The 17,185-nt window shown below is 44.7% G+C and overlaps 2 protein-coding genes across 2 annotated transcripts in view; one reads left to right on the forward strand and one right to left on the reverse strand.

The window, feature by feature from the left end:
- Positions 1 to 2,972: 2,972 nt before the first annotated feature.
- Positions 2,973 to 5,016, reverse strand: purab (purine-rich element binding protein Ab). The gene has a single exon (XM_027003639.2). It carries the CDS (start codon positions 4,882 to 4,884, stop codon positions 4,036 to 4,038), a length of 849 nt encoding a protein of 282 aa, XP_026859440.1. The 5' UTR covers positions 4,885 to 5,016; the 3' UTR covers positions 2,973 to 4,035.
- Positions 5,017 to 6,416: 1,400 nt separating this feature from the next.
- nrg2b (neuregulin 2b) overlaps positions 6,417 to 17,185 on the forward strand; it is a 30,763-nt gene continuing 19,994 nt past the window's right edge. The window contains exon 1 of the mRNA XM_035531904.1: positions 6,417 to 8,063. Coding sequence (XP_035387797.1) covers positions 7,652 to 8,063 — 412 coding nt within the window. The 5' untranslated portion in view covers positions 6,417 to 7,651. The remainder of the gene's footprint in view (positions 8,064 to 17,185) is intronic.

Genomic DNA, 17,185 nt, shown 5'->3' on the forward strand with positions numbered 1-17,185 from the left:
ACAGCAATATGCGTTTCCTCTATATATATATATATATATATATATATATATATATATATATATATATATATATATATATATATATAATATCCTTTTTTTCATAAAGAGGAGTATCATATGTAACAAACCATATATACACACACATCACAGGTCATATATTTAACTTTTTTAAGTACAACACATTTCATAGGGAATAAAACAGGGATGGAACATCGGATATGTGAGCACCCTCATTACGCATTTACCCTTGGATCCTGAAAATTCTAAAGCCATCCCTAATGTCCACCTATGCATCGAACTGATAGCCTAGACAATGTCTTCTGTATGTAGTAACACAGAAATATGCAAACATGTATATGCTAAGCTGGTTTAGTCAAGGCATTGAGTGAAGGTTTACATCCGTAAAGTGAAAACTAACAAAGAACTAGAACTGGCCATGATTTCAGAAGGGTTAATTGAAAACTTATATCGCACACACACAGTTCCAAGTTTGTTAAAATTTTGCTGAATCCTGTTTATGTTTTCTGAATTGTCTGGGTTTTGAAACAAACTGCTAACACATAAGCGCTTAAAGATGGTCATACTGCTTTCAAGCAGTAATGTTTAGAAAAACACATGAATGACAGATTTACAGGATTCATTCTTGCACATTAACACCAGTGTACTGTGTGTGTGTTACACCTTACTAATATTTACCACAGTGCATGTTTGTCTATCGGTAAATACTGCTCTGTGGTTTGGAAGCAAAGCCAGAACTTTGCTAGTGTAGAGAGAGTAAGCTCTGCGGCTCTCAGACGGTCAATGAGAGAGCAATCAGCCCTCTCAGAGAAACACTACCAACTTTCCAGTCAGTTTGCTGGGTCACAAAGCCATCTAGTACTTAATAGCACCTTTATAATGGACTAGTTATTTTTTCAAATAGAAATATACCTCTTATATGAGTGTGCGTATTTGATTGTTAGAGGCATCTTTTTGTTTTTTCTTCTTGTTCTGAGTGCAAAACATCCTGTAGATTTGTGAGTTGTTCTGGATTTGTAATGATTTTCTGTTCCAGGGAACACCATTTTCAAGAACAAAAGGCTCTGTTTTATTTCCAGTTTTAAATTTGTGGTAATGTGTTATGTACAAACAAGAAGCTTAATGGAACTGGTCAAATGATCACATTTGTGGCACATACTGAACAGTTTGGTAGTCTGACCGGGGCAGTGTTAAGAAAAGATTAACTTGCTGGCCTAAAGGGGGAAAAAAAGTCTATAGAAAAAGACAAAGGTCTATGCACAGGGCTTAAAATAGCCTCTGTATGAGAAGTGAGCATTCTATAAGTAAAGCTCAAATCTTGAAGAGGTATTGTCTAAGTCAACTATAACCCAGTTTAAGGGTTACACTGGAAAGGAGGGCAGAGAAAAAGAGAAAGTGCTCAAAATGCCTTTACTATGCAGACATCGGACCCTTGGAAGGGCTCAGTGGTGGCCATGATTCCTGCATCCTCAGTCTTCCTATGTGCTCATGTCCTTGGCATAGGCCCATATCAGGGAGTCTTACAAACCCCAGACTGTAGGCTGCTGTACTGTGTACGCTCTTACTGAGGCTGTGTTCGAGAACCTGGCTGCACGTATCTGTGTCACAGGTACGAGTTAAACACATCCTGTCGAATCTTTGTAATGTTGTTGCTCTAACAAAAGCAATTTTCATGTTATGTCTGTGCAAAAGTGTTCATCTATCATATTTTAAAGGGGTAAGAGATTAGATTAGTTTTTGTTTTTTGTTTTTTGAAATAATAAAACTCTTCAAATATTATTTTCTCAAATAAATATTTAAGACTTCATTGAGGAAGCATTGTGCCTTTAAACATATGAAATGAGAGAAACGAGCAAATCTCCAGCCTTTTAAACTGACCCGGATCGCGTGGCTCCATTGTCATGTCTTAACAACACACACAACACGACGATGTGGCTGCTGGAAAACCAGAAAGGCTCGCGCTAACACTGCCCGTGTCACAACACCTAATATGGCAGCTTGACACCTGTTGGTAGACCCTTGAGACCCAGGCATCATGGAATATTCCGTTTTCACAACCTCAATGCTTAGCAAATTTGCATCAATGAAGTCAGCCTCATGCATTCGCATGCTTGTTTTGATTACAGAGAATGTCGTTGTATCTACATAGTGAAACTGCCACCGTTGGCACGTAACCTACAATATTGCACACGATACTGACATGTTAGCGCTGCAATCTGAGCAAAAATACTGAGCGAAAACGACGAGCTGCGGTATGACTAGGTTGACGGAACTAGTTGAACAACTGATTTAAGCAAGACGGACGAAACCCCATGGGAGGGGAATAATAGCACCATACAAAAACATAGGCTACCGCCTCGGCCGTAAGGCTACTCACATAGGCCTAGATAGCATAACGCGGGGCTGGAGCGACAGACAGCAATTTTCTAAACGACGTCCATTTTTATGTATAACTTTTTTCTTTTTTTAACCGGAGTACAAGGAGCAGATCTCCACAGCTTCTGGGTGAGAATATCTATGTTAACATAAACGCTTTAAACTAAGTCATCAAAATAATAATAATAATAATCATCATCATCATCATCACCATCATCATCATCATCATCATCATCATCATCATCACTGTTCCAGATGACAAGAAAGGAGATAAACTTGTGAGCCTCTTTGAGTTTGGCTTGTTGAAGTCCTTTAGAAGCACCACAAGTGGCACAGCAACAACACCGTTGTGACCCAAACACAAAGAAAGACGAACAGCGATCGAAAGTATCGGACACGTAAAGCATGTAAACGTGTGGAGAGTATAAGGCACCAGGTTCTTTTTGACGTTGTAGAGGATGCTCCGCGCAGCTTCACACGCATGCGCGCCGTTTTTAACGCAACGCATTCTTACACTAGTGGACAGCTCTTTTTTTTTCAATACCCCCCTCACCCACCCCCACCCACCTCCCGAAAAAGAAAAAAAAATCCCACAAAAACGTGGGTATTTTTTTATAAGAATCTAAATACATCTGATTCACAAAATCATAATTTGTATTTCTAAGTTAGCACTTGAATGAAACGTGCCCAGAGGACAGTGGGCACACAGCAAATTCCCCAGGGCTGAAGTACCACATGCAGTGTTCCATTTCTGTCCGGCCGGACTTCAATAGACACTGTATGTGTTTATTCAGCACTGTATGCTTTAATTCAACAACGGGCATTTTGCTGTGCGTGGTGCAGTTGGGTTGATAATATTTAATAGAAATAAACCTTAAACCTTTACCGATCGTAATAGCAACACCTCTCAGATTTTGCTGCGCTGTTACTCTCCTTACTAAATCTGGTATAAAGCAAACGTTTTATGACGAGCTAATAAAAACTCTCTCATCTGCTGTTTATCCATTTCAAAAGGCAAACGAGCAGGATTACACGTTTAGATTTCCTCAGATGCCTTTAGTCGGTCAGTCTGAGGGTTGACATCCGTTCAACAGATCAATGCGCAGTGTTCTGTTGTAGTGCATGTCAATACAAACAGCACTATCTCCTAAACGTACCATCAAATATAGATTTTGTTTTCTTAAATTACGATTTTGGTTCAGATCATTCCTAAATACAGTAGCCTTGTGCTGGAAGTCAAATATCACCACTCGTTTTAAGAAATAGATCTCCGCTTTAGCATTTTTCCCCCACTTCAATTTGCACTTTGGAGTAGTTTTGTAATAGCTTGGACGTGTACAGAACGCATGGGAACTAGGGAACGACACACTCCGGTCTATGACATTTGGACCATCTCGGACACAGTTCACGTATCATGTTATCGGTAGCAGCGGCTTACTGTTATATGGTAAGTGGGTAATATCCGGCGATGGGTGAAGAGATGCAACTGTAAGTCTGTGAGGGTTGAGTGTAGGACGATCCCTTGCAATTCTAACTCACGCCATTCTTGTACAGTAACGTTTGATTACATGGTCATTCGTTATTTTGTCATATTTTTGTTTTAAAAATATGTCCCGTCCTCGCGGATAAACGTCATATCCATTAATCCTCGTCCCCATCGTCGCCGTGCAGGCCCTCCGGTAAGAGCTCGCGCGCCCTTCTCTCCCTGCTCCTCTCTTGAATCTTTTTCATGTCGTCCGCGTATTTACAGAAGGTGGCTCCGAATTTGGGCCACACTTTGCAGGGCACCGTGATGGAGTTGCGGTACGTCGGCTTCACCTCGCTGACCCGCATGAAAACCCCGTACTTGTTCGAGCCCACGTCGAAGAAAAAGCGCTTGTTGTCCACGGTCAGAGAGGTGCCCTCCGGTAACTCCGCGGGGTCCTCGTCTACTCCGTAGTCGTCGATAAGTTTAGCCAAAGCGTCGCGGAACTCGATGAGTCCCTGAGCAGGAAGAGCGATAGTCTGGCCTTGCGCGGTTCCCAGTCCGGGGCCCCGGTTCACGGTCTGTCGGATCCTCAGAAACCGCCCCCTTTGATTCTCCTTCAAATCCATATAGTACTTCCGATTCTCCCGCACCAGAAACTCACTTTTCAGCGCTCTCCGGGGCTCGTCCTGGATTATGTCCGGGTTGCTGGGGCCTAGCTGCGCATAGTGCTCGATGAAGTCCCCCAAATAGTCCCGGAACTCTACGGCTACCGACATCGACAGAGTCAGGCGACTCTTGTTTCCCCCGGCCCCGACCTCGGCTATCTTCAGAAAGCGGCCTTTGGCGTTTTGCTTTACGTCTAGATAGAAGCGTTTGTTCTGAATGTCAACACGCTTAGATGCGAGCTCCTCCGTATCATGCTGGAGCCGCGAAGCTACGCCCATTGCGCCTGGGTGCATTTGGCCGGCGCCGGGGCCTGTGGCAAATCCTCCGTGCTCACTACCACTGTCTCTGTCCGCCATGATGCAGCCCCGCTTACCTTCTCTCCGTCTCCCTCAGCTTTACTGTTACCCCGACAGCTAGTCAGACGCTGCTCAACTCTCGCGATATCTGTAGACGACGGCCAAAAAAAGTAAGGTACTATATAGGCGAGGCCCACTGTAGTCCGAAAGAGATGTTTGAGATTGTGGCTGTATTGGTTAACGTCAGTCCAGCGCTAAAAATGCGCACCACTGTGCAAAGCAACAGTAATGTGTCGTGTGTGTGTGTGTGTGTGTGTGTGTGTGTGTGTGTGTGTGTGTGTGTGTGTGTGTGTGTGTGTGTGTGTGTGTGTGTGTGTGTGTGTGTGAGAGTGTGTGTGTATGTGTGTGTGTGTGTGTGCATGTGTGTGCGCGCGCGCGCGCGTGAGTGTGTGTGTGTGTGTGTATGTGTGTGTGTGCGTAGAAAATAGTTATGGCTATTTACAGAAGTGATTGATGCGTAGATGCATTCTTTGAGATAGACAAGTAATTTCTATTAATTAAATACGACCGCTGCATTTACTTCCTTACGCAACAAGTTCCCATTCACCAAGGATGGGCTTTCTAAAGTGGTAAAATATAAACTGCTCTTTTCGGGGTGAGGCCTATACACAAAGAATGTGCTAAACCGACCTCGGGTATGGTTGTAATTTCAGAATCCAGTTCGACCCTGATGGTTATTTTCTGTCATTTGTGGCTGAAATCCCTGACACAGGCCTGTAGGTCTAGGGGTTTAATAGCGTCTGGCTACATGAGTGTCAGCAAAAACAATGCCTTGAACTTCAGTCATAAAAAAATATGCACTTCTAATGAGAAGGAAAATGTGAAATCTGATGGTGGTGACAGACTACACGAGGGGTACTTGAAATGACTAAATTAGTATCCGCGACTTGAAATATAGGAGTTCTTTTAAAAGATTTGCTTTTCAGTACCACGGACAGCGACAGTTCTGGGGCCCCCAGTAACGATAACCTGAATTTGACAGACAAGTAATGAATGGATAAATTATTGTCTAATACCATCATTTTTAAATATGAAAGACCAAAAATGAAAACAGATGAACACAGATCAGTGGTTATGCCAAAATAAAGAATGAAAGGGAGAATACTTAACAAAGATATCCCTTTGATCTCGGAGTTCATGCAAAACTAACAACGTTGATCTTACACTTTCCTTTAGCTAAATTCTTATGCATGTACAGACGTGAAAGTTAATCAGCTTACTATATCGATGCTTGTAGATTGGGATGGTCGAATTCTACAATGTCTCTCTACACAACTGCGCTACATGCGCGCGTTACTCGGCCTGCAGATGTCGCCTGATAGCAGTTTATGACGGTCGCCCAGCAACACATGCGCTCTCTCGCGTCGCATTTATTGATACAGCCAAATGATGCAACACTCTCTGTCACTTTAAATTCCCCTTTTTGTTTTAAATATGCCCTTCGCAAGCCATATCCTAGTCTAGCGCCATTGTAGCATTTCTCTTTTAATAAGATATATTTTTGTCATAACGCTGCAATGACTGGTCTCCCTTTAGTATAGACAGTGCCCTCTCCCAGCCAAATGCCCGCAGGACCTGTTGCCGTGGTAAATATGGCTGATAGGATGGTCGATTGTTTGCTCTTCTGCCGCTTTGACGCCTGGCTGGTCGCTTTTTGGGGCAAAATGGTGAATGTGACCTGAATGCGGCAGCTGACTTAATAAAAGCGGATAACGTTAAACTGATTTCTGATCGCCTGGGCATTGATGCCATTTAGAGCTACTTTCGCAGCGTTAGTCATCGCTTCAGAGGCTGCGGTCTGCGGTGGCCTCAGCCTGTTTCTGTTGTCGTAGACGTGTACGGAAACGGTCCTTTATAATGTAAGATAAGCGTTCGTGTGTGCCGTGTGATGGTGTCGTGTTATAGTTCTCGACGCTTCGCTCCAACATTTTAAGAAAGGTAACAGATAAGCGGACATTGCAGGGGGGGTTCGAGGAATTACTTGCTGACCTACAGTCATCGCATGTGGGTTGACGGTCGCACTGTCGTTCCTTATCGTTAGTCTATTTGCGCAAGGAGGTCTAGCAGACGCCCCAGCCCAGGAAGGTGATATTTGTTCACGTAAGCCGCTGGTGCACACAGGGGTACGGGCAGCGAGCAGAGGGGACGCGCTTGTTGCATCGCCAAACTGAGCAGCTCCTGCGCGCGTTGATGTGTCGTCGCGCTTCGAGGAGCAATTCAAGCGTAAAAATCCACCGGCAGACATCAAAATCTAACATCTAGAAAGGCCGTTTTTGAACGAATCCGTTATTTTGTGCATGTTGAACCGAAATCGCTTCTACAAAGCCCACGGGTTTTTTTTTCGGGTTTTTTTTTTTCTCCAGCGGCAGTAATGCCCACCAGGGCGATGACATTCGTTGGACACGGAACGACTAGCGGCGTTTTGCAGAATCCGTGATCTCGTAGGAAGCGTAATTTATGAATGCACTTCGGCGTTTGGGGATTGTGTTGAAGGAGAATGCAGCAGCCAGATCTTTTAGCCCAGCGCCACTAACTGGGGCTGTTTCCGGTTCCTAAGTGGTCGGTGTTTCCCCATCACGAATTGCATGGGGAAAGCGACACACACAGATGGCATGGACACTTGCGCAAGGTCTGCCGCTCTGCCCTGCTACCGGAGCCTATTCTCAGCACCCCAGCACCATAACACAACTCCATCGTCCTCGCCCCGCGTCAGCCCCGAGAGCACTGCACCACCGCGACCGACCTCCCCCGAGCCACAGTAGACGGCATGAGGAGGCTTGATCCGGTGCATTTCTCCATGCTGGTCGTCGGGGTCTCCTTCGCCTGCTACGCCCCGAGTTTGGATTCCCTGCAGGAACAGGCTTACCAGTCGGCCGTGGTGATCGAAGGCGAGGTGCGCTCGCTGCCCGAAAACGTCTCCGCGGAGGCGTACAGTGTGAATGTCAAAGTGCTGGACGTGTGGCCGTCGAACAGCGGCGGGCTGGAGCGGGAGCAGCTCGTGACAGTCGGGGAATTCGGCTCTGAGGCTCCGTGTGTTGCGGTGGAAAAGGACCACAGATATTTGTTTTTCATGGACCCAACGGAGGAGCCCTTGGTGTTCAAAGCGTCGTATGCCCCTTTGGAAACCATTGAGAAAAATTTGAAAAAAGATGTGGAGAGTATATTGTGTGAAGACTGCGGTAAGTTTATCATTTATTGCTCGGTGTGTTGGAGCGCTATTGCTACAGCGATACAGGGTACATTCGTGTGTGGTGATTTATAATACATTCATGCTGACATGCTTTCCCTGGTACGTTTTCCATGTGAGGTAAATGAATAGAAAACTACGGTCAAGCGTATGTGTTGTGCGTCTCAACATAATTGTTCCAATTACCCGTTATAAACATAAACACACACACACACACAGAGAGAGAAAGAGAGAGAGAGAGAGAGAGAGAGAGAGAGAGAGAGAGAGAGCACATAAGGTAGCCCTGCATTAAATTACCAATTATCTGTAGCTCGCAGGTCACGAGTTCTATTAGGTTGGTTAGGTCGCAGTATACATAGATAGATCATTTTTATCCGACTAGTTAATTAATTTAAAGCGTAATTTGAAATGATGCGGTATAATATAGTGTTTAATCATACTGTCATTCAAACATTTCCAAGGCGAAGCGACCCTGTATGCGAGTGGAATACTTGACATGTGGCTTCCGTTTAATTTGATCATACCTTTGGTTCTGTGCGTAATAAATGCATTACAGACAACATTTTGGCCTTTATTAGACATGTAGCGCAAAACCACGTGACGGGGAATTAGCAGTATGTTCCGTCGATCGCTTGCTTTAAGAGACCGGCTTAAAAGAAATGTGTTGAAATGCAGATAGAAGATGCATGAAACCACCAGACCGTCGTTTTTTGCGTTTCTTTTTACTGCTTTTGGCTCTCCGTAACGAATTCGGAAACCAGTGGCAAATTATAAATTAGAGATATGCGCAGTAATTCAGCCAAAACTTTGCGCAAGCATGGAAAAGTCAGAATCACAGAACTAATTGTTCTGATGTTTCCAATGCTGTGGTGTAGTTAAATTAAAGTGACTGTGGGTCCTGTTACCACTTGAAACTTACCTTGATGCTATGCTGTATATTTGAACCTTTGTACCTGGTCTTCCATAGCCATCCTATACGTCCACTGAAATCCACTCCAGTGAAGGGTTCAAAATCCTTTTGGGTTTTAAAGTAGGCTTGAGATGAAGGTGCTCAGGGCTGAAATGGAGATGCCTTATGAAATAAGATTTATACATCCTGTTGGGCTAACATTATACTAACATTAGACTAAAGATCTGGTGGGTTTACCTCATCTGAACCGTTTGAAGTTGTGTTGACAGAGATGCTCCTTTCCACCATGTTGAGGCAGTCTTTGTGCCATTGTGTTTTTGGGGAAAGTGGGCTTGTATTATTAGTCAGCATTCACACCTTACATCATCATCTGACCCACCACACAGCTATCCCTCTCTGTGCAGGGCATACAGTAACTCGCAATGCAGGGCAGCAAGAAGTGCAGCAGTGTCTGCGTTGGAGACCTTGGCTTCCATCTGACCGGCGTGAGCTGCTTTATGGCCAGTGATGGGGAAAACAGTTAGGTCTGCGCAGGGAGATAGGGCCTGATCAAATGACTGTGTAATCTATAACTAGAAAGACTTCGACACATTAAAGAGGCATTTCATCTTTCTTTGTATGAGGGTTGTTTGAATGGGTGCAACGGTTTAGCTCTAAATTTACGTGATTTTTTTTAGTGAATTTAATTCGCCATACGTTTAGGTACACAACATCAAAAGCGCTATACAGAGGTAGAGAGGGAGAGGGTGAGATAGAGAGAGAGAGAGAGAGAGAGAGAGAGAGAGGGAGAGAGAGAGAGGGTGAGAGAGAGAGAGAGAGAGAGAGAGAGAGAGAGAGAGAGAGAGAGAGGGTGAGATAGAGAGAGAGAGAGAGAGAGGGTGAGATAGAGAGAGAGAGAGAGAGGGTGAGATAGAGAGAGAGAGAGAGAGAGGGTGAGAGAGAGAGAGAGAGAGAGAGAGAGAGAGGGTGAGGCTGACTGGGTGAGTTTGCGAGATCTGGGGCTTGTATGAATAATGCAGTTGGTGAGCAGAGTGCAGAGTTGGAGAGCACTGACTCACGGTTTCTGTTTCAAGCCAGAGTTTATGCTAAATGCAAAGAAAGATTCAGTATGATCGTTAGACGAGCCCCACGTCTAATCGGACATGGCGCTATCACAGGCGCTGTCACGTCTTTTTTATAAACCATATGTCTTTTTCCTGTATTTCCCTTGTTCAGGTGTTTAAAGAACATGTTGGGTAGCAGAAGGCCTCAGTGAATAGCTACACATGTGGGTAACTCAGTTGTCTTCGTTTCAACCAAACACTTCGGGGGCGTACTGAGACAGATATTGTCGAAGTGTGTGTGCCGTTTGACCAACCGCATCTGGACATTGGACTGGTCGCGAGGGTCCTTTGGCGGAGGCAGGAAAGCACAACGTTTTTCCAGCCTCTGAATAATTGAGAGGTTCTTGTTTTTTTTCTTCAGCTACAGTCCCCTGCTTGAATAGACCACTAGCCTGAGCTTTACTTTCCACTTCAGAGCTGCTTGTTAGCAAAACGCAGTAGTGTATGCTTGTCTAATCCAGAAACACACACCGTTGCGGTCTTCTCACCTGTGACATTTTCATTTTCTTTCCTGCAGGGAAGCTGTACTGTTTATGTGTGTATGAAAGAGGCTTTTGTGTCAGGACAAACTAACAGTTTCTAGCTGTGTTTGTGCACGCCTGTCCGTCTGTCTGTATCTCACTTTTTTTCTCTCTCTTACACACACACACACACACACATACACTTTTCTCACTTTCATTTAAACAGCAAGCAAACAAATTATTCTATAATATAACCTGTGGCCTATTATATGATCATAAAATAAATGCAATGTCAATAGACCATCTCAGCTTTCCTTTTACAGAGATGGTCTATTCACATGGGGAATTGAAATTAGCCACCGTTACACGTCTGTGAATCATATAGTGCATATATATGTGAGGTAAGGAGATAGTGTGAGGTGTGTGTGTGTGTGTGTGTGTGTGTGTGTGTGTGCACGCGCGTGACTGGTGGAAAAGTGGAATTATTGGAGGTGAGAGAGAAAGCAAGAGAGAGTGGGAGAAGGGCGTCAGGAGAAGACAGAAAGCATAGATGCTTAGCTTCCACATGACTCAAGAGAAGGAGGGAGAGAAAAAATGGAAGGATCTATAGGAAAAGAGAGAAAGATAGAGGGAGAGAGAAGGAGAAAGAGAATAGCTTTTCCCTTCTTCTCTACCCGCAAGCGCTTCATCAACTATTCATCACTTAGTCTCAGCTCATCCTCTCTTTCTCTCTCTCTCTCTCTCTCTCTCTCGATTTCTCTTTCTCCCACTTTCCCCGTAGGTGCTCTTTTCTCACAGAGATGTCAGGAACTTCTAATTGAAATGAATTGATAACAGTGCAGTGCCTGAAATAGCAGGTCAACACATTATAGCTTAGCTCACTTGACTGATGACTAGTAGGCTAATAGTTACTAGCGCAGGTAAGTAAGCCATAACATAGCTAGTGCCCTTATCATAGCTAGTGCCCCTCCATACATTATGATGCATATCTCCCGCGTAAGTGTGTGTGATGCACCTTGCTGTTCCGCAAGGTTATGAGGACAATCCGATCCTTTGTGGTGGTTCAAACAGCTCTATCTGTGTGCCGGTGAGAATGAGCTTGTGTTGTCGTGGTGGTGGTCTGGCCCTAAGACACTTGCTGCGTCAGCACATTCAGGTTTGCGGCTGGTCACCGGTGGTCTCGCTGGTTGACATGCTCCCGTGTGAGCGCAAATGTGAGGCACACTCACCCTCCTGCCCCGCCTAATCTGCGTCACCGATTGGATCATGCCAGGTAGCTCTCTCACTGTCGACAACTATGGAACCTGGTAATGCATTCTGCGCTGCAAGCCAGTGCCACGTCTGGGGACTCCCCACCCACCGGGGTTTCATGCTTTCGGTGCTCCGAGGCAACACCATTCGACTCTTGTGGGTCGTGGTAATTAGCTGGATGGGTTGAGCCAACATCTGACGCAGGTGTTAATGCAGGTGAAGCACTGTGTGGTGTAGGTTAGTAGGTCTCTAGGACCTGGAGAGGGAACTACAGAGATACAGCGCGCCACACCTGGAGTCGTTTATTTATTTTTTGCGGTTATTTTGAGCTTCTGGATGCATTTGCTTTGAATGCTGTTTTCTTAAGTGAATTGAGGTGCCTGTTACAGTGTGAACAGGGCTGAGAGGGAGTCAGTGAACAATAAACAGGTGAATCTTGATTCAGGTTATCATGCTACTGGGATGGATATGAGATGAAGAGATGGACGTACATGACAACCCATAGCAAAGTGCTGATGCACGTTTGTACTAAACACTATTCTCTGTGTGTGTATACGATAAAAATATATGTGCACCAGTAGTCATGGATGTAATGAACAGGACTGTGTGTGATGTCTGGTATGCCTCCTTGAGTAAATATGTCTATTTCATGATGAAGACATGGTCTGTAACACATATGCACACACAGATATGGGATTTCAGAGAGGACTGTATGCAGTGTGTATGTTATCTGTGTGTGTGTGTGTGTGTGTGTGTGTGTGTGTGTGGGTGGGTGGGTGGGTGGGTGGGTGGGGTAGGCAGGACATCAGTCGAGGGTCTACAACCAGAAACAGTGATCTATCTCTGTCTTCTCTCTCTTTCGCTCTCTCTGTGTATGTCTCTCTTTCTCTCAATAGTGGTTTCCATGGTGACAGCTGTGCGCTGGAGATTTTCCACTTATCTGCAAGTGAAAGAGGTGTTTCTCCTCCTCTCTCTCTTTCTCACAGTCTTTCCCAAGCATTCCCTCTCTTTCACTTTTCCCCAACTACACCACCTTAAAAGAAATATGTAGCTCTAATGAATATGTATAAGGAGCCAATTTCTAGAATAAACGAGATACTTTTAAATGAGTGGTATAGATTGTTTCCCCTGATGCCTGCTGGTACGGTTTCATATATAACAGTGGTGCCTCAGATCTTTAGATCTGATTCCTGCTGTGTCACTCACTTATTAAATCAGATACAGAAAGTAGGAATAAATGGGAGCGAGTGGGGTGTGTGTTTGCGTGTGTGTAAGAAGGACAGAGAGAGTTGAGTACTTCCCTCTTGTACGAGAGAATAAAAAGGAACACACAAACACACACACACACACACACACACACAAGCACACGCACTCACACTCTCATACACAGACTAGGTTGTGTGAAACTTGCATGGTGCATAACTGCACGTTCAGCTCAGTTCCACAATTCTAAACCTGCTAAGAGCTGCAGAGGTGCTACATGCATATGTATCCGTTCACACTGACAGAAGCACAGACATGCAGAGGTTCTGTTCTGTCACAGCCCACACAGGTGCGGACAGAGCCATAGACGCTCTGAACTATTCCCCACGACTTTCACGACATTCAACCTGCAAAAGGGACGTTTAGAAATACGCGCTTCTCTTTCCTGTGGTATTGTGTAAACGAAGGTTAAATGAAACCTGCAGGACACACACTATTAGCATATCTTATAGTGCAGCAAAATAAGAAATTCAGATGTGACAGAAGTCTTTTTCAGACCCATTCCAGACCCAGAGCCTTCCATTGGCTGACAGCCTTGCCAGATTTGTGTGCATAAAGGCACTTTGCTGCTGTTAGAAGTGCAGAACTCTTTCCTGCCCTTGCACACTCCTTCACTCTCTCACTCCTTCACTCTCTCACTCCTTCACTCTCTCACTCCTTCACAAGGCTGACCATAGTAGTCTCGTTCTCTGTCTCTCTCTCACCCTCTCTCTTTTTCTTTCTCTCCAGCTGTCTGTCTCTCAGGTCCCCAGGCCTTTGATGCTTCTGCAAGCCCTCACTATTGTCACGCCACCATGAGCAGTCTGCGTACTGTGTGTGTGTGTTAGCGTGCGTAGGCATTGCTCTTTTTTTTTTCCCTGCTGTGTTTTGCATGTACGGCTGAATGAGGGCCCCGGCTTTTAGCATTCGCTCTACGGCTTTTGGCTCGGAGTGTAAATCGCCTTGCACGACACGTAACGTCTAACGTGACAGATTCAAATTCGGCTCGTGCTCCTTCGGTATGACGGGACGATGAGGAGTCAACAGGGGCATTGTGCTATTATCCTGTTATCCAAATCTAAATATACACGCGAATTACTGAAAATTTCTCTACAAATACTAAATGACCAATTTGACGGACAAGTTCAATATTAACAAGTTTACCTGTGCAGTTCACTGACAATTAAGTTGTTGGCTTCATGCAATGAAGCACGTTCAAAGGTCCAGTGTATTACTGATGCTGCGTTGCTAGCATGTAATTCTCAGTAGAAAATAGCCATAAAGGCCAGTATTGATCGATACTTACTCTGTCATCTTCCAGAAATGGGAACATGGAGATGGACATGTAGAAATGGAAATAGTTGATTATTAGCATCTGCACAGAACCTCTTTTGTGGTGCATTTCCTAATTTCGGTATCTCATCATGCAACTTTTGTCATCTAGCAGGGATACGTTTCCTTCTACCTTAAGACGTATTCACGAGTTACATTTATTCATCAGTCGTATTTATCAGAAATTGCTGTCACATGCTCTGTATTCGTGCCTCAAGTACAGCACGTCTCGAACCAACCCCCTCAACAGATAGAGAAGGCATGTCTCAAGGGTCTCTGCTGTACTAGCACCCAGATGGTGGAACGAAACCCCACTACCTGTCTGTACAGCAGTCTTCAAACGCAGACCAAACACCCACATCTTCACGACACACACTTGAATTATGACTAGCCCCTTCAAGGCACTTGAATTATTACCAATCCTTCACTTTTTTTTTAAACATATATATGCACGTGTGACGCACACGCTTCTTGTGTGTAGTCTGTCCGACAGGGTTCTAGTGTAATGCTGTCTTTAGGCTCAGCGTTAGTATAAAAGATTTCCTCCAAGAGGAGCTCAGCCTGTCAGGACGAGTAAAACAGTCCTGACAAAATAAAGTGCTTTTTACAAAAGCACCACGTTTCATGAATGGAAAAAAAAAAAAGAACTATCATTTTGTTTTGTTTTGGTTACCATGGTTAAGTTTAGGATTAGGACATGGCATACCTTTAGAAAATTCGTATTAGGCTGTTACATATGTATAATACACATATTACACATGCACCCAATGTCCTGATAATTCACGTTAACAAATATGTGTGTGCGTGTGTCCTTCCAAATTCACATATGAACATATGAATATCCATGTTGGCAAAGACAGCCTTGCAGCAGTCCAACCACTGGTCTGTTTTTTAATGTTGCTATATCAGCTGCTTCGGGTCATGTTGTGATTGGCTGCGTAATGTTTTTCGGCTAGGCAGTGCTAACCAAATGCGAGTCCTGCAGTGTTATTTGGTTAGGCAGTGCTGGTCTTTGTAGTCTAAGTTACATGCAGTAGGTAGTGCTGGTGTTTTTAGTGTCACATTAAGCATCTCTACTTGATCATCTACCTTTTTCAAAAACTTCTACGAAGTACTGTAAAATTGATCTAAATGTGTTTTGCTGTAGTTATGATACTTGTACAGAATCAAAATCAGCATCTTGTTCTAATCCTCTCTAAGTTGATCAGCCTTTCACTCTAAACAATCTAACAGTGCACTCTACGGCCATGCTCAACATGAGAGACCTCCTGGATTGTCCATAGAATAAGATCTTACCTAATCCATTACTGTTGCCTCAATTCATCTAATTTGTGACTATCACATTGCCATTAACAGTTTCAATAATAAAAATGGTTTGACCTTGGCACGTCTAAGTGTTTTTTTTTACACTAGGTCTCATTCCTCCACTGTCATCAGCAGTAATTTCTCTGCTGTTTTCCACACCACAGTGTTGCCTTCTCTCTGCTGGGTCTAATTTTGGCCATATTTTAGGAAGCTGCACAGTGCTAAAGGCCCCCAGGTCAGGGTCTCGGGCACTGTGCCCGGAAGCCGTACTGCAGCTCGTTGCCGTCCAGGAGTTTGGCTGAATTCAAGTCCTATGCCCCAAATGTTCCTTCATGTTTAGAAAGGGGATTGTAGCTGTCAAGCTGAGAGACATGTAATACAAGCATGTTTGATCCCTGTTAGCTTGAGCACTGTTTCAAAGCGGGCCCGGAGCGCTTCCTTCCTCAGCCAGACTGAGGAGTAATCCATGTCTCTTGTCCTTTATTAAGAGAAGGAGAGTGTGTGTGTGTGTGTGTGTGTGTGTGTGTGCGCGTGTGCGTGCGCACGTTTGTGCGCGTGTGCGTGTGTGTGTGTGTGCGCGCGCGCACATGTGAAAGAGGAAAACCTTGTCTATTGTCCTTCTGTCTCTGGGAAGCAAGGCACTGTAAATTTGCAGTGGCTTTTGGACGACTATACAGTGCTAGGTCACGATAAACACTTTCACAACAACCTACCAGACTATTTTGACTGAGCTTTGACTGTGTAAGTTACATTTTTGTCTGTCATGAAGTCTGCTAGCTGAAGCCGGTAAACTAGTTTGAAGGTACAAAGTATGAGTGGTTGCACAGTTTAGCAGAAAGCTGTAGGTTTGGATCCCTTTGTGGTACCTCTGTCCTACAGGTTTAAAGTGAAGATGTACACTCCCTGTAATTGCAGCCTTGAAATAAAGCATATCCCAACTCCCTGTTCATTGAGTACAGGCTGTACATGACATTGCTGAATTTCTCTCTCTCTCTCTCTCTCTCTTTCTCTCTCTGTCCATTTCAATCTCCGTCATGTTTCTCTGGTGCTCTTAATATTTTTCATCCTGTCTCTCTTCCATGACTCCCTCTGTTTAGTCCTGTGACAAGCTTTCCAACAATTTCTCCCCCTCATTCCATCTCTCTCTCTCTCTCTCTCTCTCCCTCTCTCTCTCTCACAGTAGGTGTATCCCAAAAGGGTTTGATGAGAGGTTGGTCGCTCCTGTGGAGAGACCGTGCTGGAGCATTCCACATCCACACACGCATTCTCTCTCCCTCTTCCTCACGCACACATACACGCCAGTACCGCTCTCAGACACAGACGCACACACAGACGCGCTCACACACACACGCACGCACGCGCACTCAAATACTCCCGAACACACACGCACATACATGCATATTCCCTGCAAATCCATCTAACACTCCACACTCTCATCTCAGCATGGCAGACCACAGCAGCAGGGGCAGCAGGAGCGGAGCGAGGGATGAGGAGAAGATGGACAGAGCAC

The sequence above is a fragment of the Electrophorus electricus genome, chromosome 12 (genome assembly GCF_013358815.1).
Source record: "Electrophorus electricus isolate fEleEle1 chromosome 12, fEleEle1.pri, whole genome shotgun sequence".
NCBI classification, from domain to species: Eukaryota; Metazoa; Chordata; class Actinopteri; order Gymnotiformes; family Gymnotidae; genus Electrophorus; species Electrophorus electricus.